We start from the raw sequence: 7,699 nt of genomic DNA on the forward strand, positions 1-7,699 counted from the left end.
CTAAACTTGATCAATGTTCAATCCCGTCACAGAGATTGTGTTAAATTGAATCAATTGGAACAGTTGCAGCAAATATTATGGTGGATAATATGCGGAATTTTTTTTAAAGTCAGTGTGCAAATATGACATATAAAACCATACAAAAATAATCTTTATTTGTGTTCTGGATAGAGAAAAATAGTAGGGTGAATGGTTATTAAATGTATCCACAAAAAAGTTGTCTATTTTACAACAGTATACAAATATGAAAAGTCTGCACCCCCTGTACAAATGCCATGTTTTTTTGTGATCAGTAATGTAATTTTTAACCAGGAATCACTTCCTGTATTCCTGTATTCATTTATTTTTACCTCGCCTATCGAAAAATTGTTTGGTACAGTTAATAGGCCGCATTAATAATTGACAAAATGAGTTACTTTACAAAACCTTGCATTTGTACAGAGGTGTGTAGACTTTTTTTTATTTTATTTTTTTTATTCCAGTCTAACTCCACTATGACTTGCACAGACTAATTCGCAGAAAATAACTCCAACAAGTTGAACCAAAACTTCCAGGCGGTCAAGATCTTATGGCCTTAGAGCAGAACGAGCTTTGTCCAAAATGTCCTTTCTCATTTTTGGATAATTTGGATGAGCAGCCAGCACCTGTGAATGGTGGGAAAATAATCTGTGATTACCAAATCATCATCCTTCCCATCTGTAAGCATCTTGCGACATCTCACCTTATGGCACACATCGATGGCATCAAAATGGCGCTTTGCTTTTAAGTAGTTGAACGCAAGCTTGTATCCTGAAAAGTAGAATGTTCAAAATTTCCTTTGAAATATAATCTTAACCAAAATTTATTTTAACAAGTGATTTTGCCGAACATACCGATGGTTGGGTTGGACTGATTTCCGTATTTCCAAGCCAGTTCGTAGTTAAATGCCGCATCTCTGAATGCCTGCTCCTTCTCCATTATAAAACCTCGATACTCATAAGCTTTGCAGCATGACTGTGGAGTAAATTGTTCAATTCTCAATTAAAAAAAAAAAAGCAAAAAACATGTCATCAGGACATCTCGACTGTACATTTGCATTCGAGCAGTGACAGACCTTGTTATGATTGAGGCATCTCTTTAGGAGATCATCTGCCAAGTCGTACTTCCCCGAATGGATGTAGATGTCGGCCAGGAGCAGCCAGCTCTTCTCAAACTCGTCGGCGTCGACAATATTCCACGTCATCTTTGCGATACGTTTCAATTGGTTCCTGGCTCGGGGAGTTTGCTTCAGCATCATGTACGCCGTTGCCATGGCTAACAGCGCCGGCACGTGGTCGTTCTATAAAATCCGAAACACAATATCCTGGTCAAACAGGAACAAGGCGGCAACACCGCCCCCTCCCCTTCTTGTCTGTTTTCCGATTTTGAAACGATCCTATTCACAAAAGTCAGCCGGGCGTATCATTATGGATGACTCACCTCATTGGTTGCAAACTCTGTGAAAACAGAGAGAGCTTTTTCTATATTGGCTTTCTGTTTTGTGGCTAGTAAGCAGTAGTTCTCCAGGATACGAAGTTGTACGTGTCCACCGGGGGTCTGCGGCTTTATCTCTTTTACGAGCCTCTCAGCGGTTCTCACCGCCACCTGCTCAGTCTCTTGCTTCTCTGTAGAGTTCCTGATTAAGAGGTTGAGACATTAGCATTTTTTTTTTTTTTTAGTATGGAGTTGTATCAGAAGAGAATAGAGGATTAGTAAATATTCTTCCCCAAAAAAACTCCAGTTCAATTATATTCATTTTTGTTAATGTCTTTTATAATTTATTAAGATGCTCTCTCAAGGTACCCGTCCAGTAAATATTTTTCAGTAATTTTTTTTACTCACCCAACTTCACCATCTAAATTCTCAAATACTTCTCCTCCCATAGTTTCACTGTCAGGATTTAGGTAGATTTCAATCATGTTATAAATTGCATTTTGACCCCAGTCATTGTCTTTCCGTGCCTGGTTGAAGTGGCGCAGGGCAGCGTTTGGTTCCCCCGTGTACCTGAGCGACCAGCACAAATTTAGTTGTAGAACCTACACAAAGGAAATTATATTAAAACAAAATCAGACTTACCATAGATAAAGTCCTTTACAGTAATTAAAACCAGGTTCAAACTTGGCCCGAGAAGAGTGTTTTTCTGCCCTATCAAAAAATGTGGGTACATCTTCTAACTTTCCTGCCCTCCTCAGCAAGTCGATGAGACGTGACAATGTTGGGTAGTTGTCTTTCGTGTAAAACAAAAACGATTTAAAAAAAAAAAGTCAAATGATTATACTTGACATGCTTTACCAAGAAATTGTGTTTTGCACCTGGCTTGCGCTCCAGCAGTTGCTGATAACGGAAGACGGCCTGCTCATAGTCTTGTCTCCTAAACATAAGGTCGGCCATCATCTAAACATAAAACACACGTTGAAAATAAGTCGGGCTAAAGCGTTCCAGAAGAAGTGCGGTGGGAAGACTGAACCCACCAGAGTTGCATCTTCATTAAACTGGTCGTTCTTCAAGATGACGCTGCATTGTTCCTGGCACGAATCAAGCTCATCTATGGTGAGGAAAATTTGAGCCAACTCCAGCATCACCTAGAAATGGTGAGTTATGTGAATCCTTCTCCCTGACATGTAAAGATGAGATTCTAGAAGATGCTCAGGCACAGCTGCGTCAGGGAGGACACAGGACGTTTTGATTCAGTAGTACAGACCTTGTGATCGGTCTCGCAGTAAACAAGAGCTTCTTTGTAGAACTTGATGGCTCTCTCATAGCCCCTCTGGCCCGTGTAGTGTTGTGCGATCTCGGAGCAGATCTTGGCGGCGAGCTGCTTTTGCATGGGGACGGCGTCAGGCTCCTCCAATTCCACCCGCTTTAGCACCTTGGCTTGTACATCACGGGCCTAGCGACAGTAGACGAGAACATTTCAAACATCGCTTTGGTGATGAAGATTCCAAAAAAATGCTCTGTGGCAGATCTTCTCGGAGAGAACCAAACTAGTTGGAGTACTTACCCTTTGTAGGGTTGTTAAGGCTTCTTCTGTTTTGTCAACCTTATTTTGGACCTTGGCCAACAGCATTAGATAACGGCAATCATCGGAGAGGGCCGTCAGTTCATTCGCTAGGTTGAGAGATAAAAATAAAGTTGTAAATGACAAACAGTAGCCTCAGAACTGGACCGAAAAGTGACACTCTGGCTCTCAGGTTGCAGTAAAAAAAAAAAACCAAATAAAAAATTCATCTACGCGTGACATCACAATCCATGATTTGTGCTGTGTGAGGAGAACTGTACCTGGCTCACGGGAGAGAGAGTCATGCAAGAGTTTCTCGCAGCGCTCGTATTGCTTCATCTTCATCAGAAGCTCAGCCAGGTCATAGCGCAGGAAGTTCTGCTGCTCGGACTTCAGCGCCGCTTCGTAGTAATGTATTGCCTGTGGAACAACCAGCTGATGTTTTTGTTGGACTGAATCAACCCCGACAAATGCTGAAACAAACCTTAGTGTAATAATGAGTCTTGACCAGAGCTTTCCCAAACTTGCTGGCGAGAGCGCCATCTTTGGGAGTTTTCTCCAGAGCGTGTTCATAGACCTCGATGGCCTTTTCTGGCTGAGGAGAAACAGTAAGTGGCGGACCGCTGAAGAGACTTCATTAAAAAATATATATATATATTCATTGCTTCTGTTACTTACCTCTAAAATATGCATGTAAGCGTCTCCAAGTAAGACATATGTTTGAGGGCCTGGTATCTTGTCCACCATTTCCCTGAAGAACAAACCAAAACATTCCATCAAATAGGTCACATGGATAAAAATGGATCCTTGCGCACGGCTTTAAATCACATCAGGATGGAATTTAATCCCGCTCACCTGTAGCAGCTCACATACAGACGCTTATCCTTTCTGTGACTCAGGTAAATGTCGGCCATTTTCTCCTTGGCTTGGATGTAGTAGAGCTGCTCAGGTGTAATGTTTCTCAGCATGCTCAGAGCCAAGTCGGTGTCACCTCGAAACAAAGCCAGGTCTGCGTTGGCGATAGTGACGCGGAGTTCTTCAGTCGTCCCCGAGAACTCATTGATGGCATCTTGCATCACCTTGGCTGCTTCGTGCTGGAATGTTTGAATGCTATTTGAGTCCACAATAAAAGATTCGTAATATGGATTCTTTCTACCTGTTCTCCGTTGAGCCACAAGGCCTCTGCTAACTCCAAGAAGACGGAGACACAGTCTGCGGAACTCAGGTCGATTTTTTTATTTTTAGATTTAGCTGCTGATCCAGCCCTGCAGACTCCGGGAAGACTCAGTGCCATTTGTAAAATCTGGATCGCTTCAGTCAGCTCCCCCATTTTCTTCTTTGCTTGAGCCTTGATCAGGAGGTACAAGGGATGTTCCCGAATCTGGGATGGAGTAAGAAAACGTGTTGAAATATTTTTTCTATATCTTGAGTAGCCATGACACTCTCACCTCAAAGTTATGGCTGAGGCAGACTTCAAGCGACTGCGAACACAAAGTGAAATTGCTGCGCAACAAGTGGATCTGAGCCATGAGCAGATGCGCGTCCGTATGAGAAGGACATTGTTCCAAGCAGTGCTGCAAGCTGCTCTGAGCACCATCCACATCACCTGAATGGACACAGATTTGAAAAACTGGCATTTCCAGAAGCCCCCAAATGGCGTATTTCAACTGTCGTGCTCACCGGACTGATATCGGACTTTGGCTTGGAGGAAGAGGCCTTGAAGGAGCCCCGGCACAATCTTGACCACTGTGTCCAACAATGCAGCACAGTGCCTGAGTTGAGGAGCAGGAGACTGGCCCTGGGCTGGAGGCTAAAGCACATCAGAACATTTCACAACAAATCTTCCACAACACATTTTCAAGGTGGAAAATGAGACCCAAATTCTACCTTAGTGGGACACAGAGCAAGGTACTCCTTAACAATCTGTAAGAGGAAGTCAGGGTTCAACTTGTTAAAGTACTCCGCACCCAAAGGTAGACCCTGGAGAGTGGAGAAGTGAGTTTCCACAGCGTCGTTCAGGAGCTTGGTCACCTCTTCTTGAGGGTGGCGCTTTTTTATTGCCACAAGTGCACGCAGGTAAAGGAGGTCCTAATAAGATGGGGCAGAAAAAACCCAAAAACAAATAAACATTGTGCTGAGATATGATGAAAAAGAGAGATGTGAATTAACGATACCCCTGATTTTCCGATAGATTGCTGAATTTCCGTGAGAAATTCCAGCTGTTGGTCGGCATCTTCAAGGCGGCCTTCTATCAGCTGGCATCGAATAATACCTGTGTAACAAAATCACAAATAAAAAGTCTCATAGCCAAACAAGAAAAAAACTTATTTCATACAAATGTCAAAACTAAGCACTCGATGGTACAAAATAGCTCAATCAAATACACATAACGTCGCTAATATTCAAAATATTTCATCTGCGATATATTTTAACCTTATCTTATACGAGGTATGATTGAATATGCACGCTAGCCATGGCTTATTTGTCTTCGTTTAGTTATAATACCTGTTAGAATTTATCCACAAAGATAAATAAAAGCCATCATTTTACTTTACCAGTCAGTGCCGGGAGGCTGGTCTCATCCAGCGTCATGGCAGTCTTGTACCACTTTATGGCCTCCTTGACTTTCCCCTGAAGCACCATAAGGTAGCCCAACTCTGTGGCTAAATCCGAGTTCCCTTCTATCACGCCGTAAGCTTTTTCCACCATCCGGAACACCTGCTCAAGCACTTTTTCATTTCTGCCACACTAAGAGGAATCAACACAACTGGTGAAATTCCACATTTAACAAGCCCGAAGTAAAAACAAACAAGAAGAGTATGTCTTACAACTCTGGTGAATGCAAGAGACATTTTATAAGCCAGTTCAGGGTTTCGTGGTTCCAGCATGTCTAGACTGCTGATCAGGTTGGAAAGATGCTTTGTTGACTGCCAAGTGAGAAACACAAACAATACAAGTAACTCCATAAAGTCATATAATGTCATGAGATTGGAATTATGTGAATTTACCTCAGTAATATCTCCATTTTTACACAAGGAATGCAGAGTAAGCATTTGTAGTGCGTCCAGGTTGTTTTTGTCCATTTGTAAAAGTCTGAAATGATATACAAGTAAATTGAAATCCAGAATTGATAGGAACCATCTGACTGCTTACCTGATTGCAGCTTCAGTTGTTTGTTCCCAGTCTTGGAGGTTTAAAAACAGCTTCATCTTCTTAATAAGAGCAGGCAAGAAGCCAGGGAAAGTGGCAATGATCTTGTTAACCACATCTAATGCTCCAGAGTAATTCTGACGATATTCGTAGTATTGTGCCTATGACAGAAGAGACATCACAGCCTGATGGTGTGCAGGAAGGCAAAAATGTGACAAAACCAAGCACCTCAAAACTTGAGGAAGGAAATTCAATCAAAGCATTGTCATTAGCTTGCCTTTCCCATTAGAGCGAAAACATCTGGTCCGTCCTTCAGTCCTTCGTCAAAATATTTTCCAGCCTTTCTGGCATACGTATCCTTCCCACATGTCACATCGATCCATCCTTTCAGGATTATTCCCTAGAGAAAAAAAACAACAACAACTTTTTTCCCCCTCATTTTTGCGCAAATGACAACATGGTGGTCTTACCTCTTTGGAGTTATTGGAGAGTTTGATCATACGTTCTGTGTATTCTCTTGCTTTGTCATTCCGGCCTAACAGCCAGAGGAACATGCCAGCATGGTAAAGACTCTGGGGAGATGCACTTTTGCGGTCCTCCTTGATTTTCGCTTCGAGTTCTTGAACAACTTCTCCGTCTGGGGATTACAGATATGTTTAGAAAGCTCTTGTACATTTTTATGGAATCAATTAAAGGACTTTATTGTCTTACCAGGTTTTGCCTTTTTCTTCTCAGCATAGACAAGTGCCATCAGCGTGCACAGTGATACATCTCGTGCTTCTTTTAGCGTCTCCAACTCTGCTGTGGCTTCACGAATTGAATCTGGGGTTTTTTTTGGAGGGGGGGTCATGTGGTTAATAGTGAGTTAAGTACACATTAATAGGAGACACAATTGTAAACAGTATTTGTGTATTATTTTGTTCAGTTTACCTTGCATTAAAGTGCCATATCCGTGAAAGAAGGTGAGCACGGGGTCACTTCTGAATTTTGTCAGAGCTACTGCTGCAGCTTTCACAGCATGGTTGAAATATTTTTCGTTGCAATAGTATCTGATTAAAGTCTGAGGAAAAACAACAGAGTAAGTAATTGCAAATGACTTTGTTACTGTAAGTAGTAGATTTTTCAAGTCTCTGTACTTTGAGTTGACTAAGACGTTTCAAGTGTGCGTTTCAAGTCAGGAGTTAAATATGTAATTCTACGTTTATCAATGTTTTCACACATGTATGCGTACATTGACGTAAATACAATGTTAGCATTTTTTTCAGCAGTACATCACCCCAGAACAAACGCACTAACCAAAAAAACAACATGAGCACTCTTAAAAGCGCAATGTTCGCTCACCAATGTCTCTTCCGTCTCCATTTCGGCTGAGAAACGCTGACCAACGCAAATAAAAACCTATAAAACACTATTTTCCTGTTTGTTGGTAGCGTTTATGATTATCAACTACAGTCATGTTCCTTCGTCGTCTAGCAGGGTCTTCGCCATATTGAGTTCTCTCTTCTCGCGTTGCCTAGTAACCACGGACGGCTC

At 42.0% G+C, this 7,699-nt stretch overlaps 1 protein-coding gene across 1 annotated transcript; it reads right to left on the reverse strand.

Annotated features, from left to right (window-relative positions):
* Positions 1–135: 135 nt before the first annotated feature.
* ttc21b (tetratricopeptide repeat domain 21B) lies at positions 136–7,660 on the reverse strand. Its single transcript, XM_085919864.1, has 29 exons — positions 7,508–7,660; positions 7,097–7,226; positions 6,878–6,988; positions 6,637–6,803; positions 6,444–6,566; positions 6,170–6,327; positions 6,025–6,109; positions 5,845–5,943; positions 5,572–5,764; positions 5,191–5,288; positions 4,904–5,104; positions 4,697–4,826; positions 4,465–4,622; positions 4,173–4,397; positions 3,872–4,110; positions 3,695–3,767; positions 3,501–3,611; positions 3,298–3,436; positions 3,020–3,126; positions 2,720–2,908; positions 2,490–2,600; positions 2,331–2,412; positions 2,095–2,245; positions 1,861–2,022; positions 1,459–1,654; positions 1,094–1,318; positions 873–993; positions 722–789; positions 136–644 (listed from the first exon to the last, which is right to left on the reverse strand). Exons 1-29 carry the CDS (start codon positions 7,526–7,528, stop codon positions 567–569), a joined length of 3,951 nt encoding a protein of 1,316 aa, XP_085775990.1. The 5' UTR covers positions 7,529–7,660; the 3' UTR covers positions 136–566.
* Between the last annotated feature and the right edge of the window lie 39 nt (positions 7,661–7,699).

Source organism: Syngnathus leptorhynchus, chromosome 9 (assembly GCF_054491065.1).
Source record: "Syngnathus leptorhynchus isolate UIUO chromosome 9, UIUO_Slep, whole genome shotgun sequence".
NCBI classification, from domain to species: domain Eukaryota; kingdom Metazoa; phylum Chordata; class Actinopteri; order Syngnathiformes; family Syngnathidae; genus Syngnathus; species Syngnathus leptorhynchus.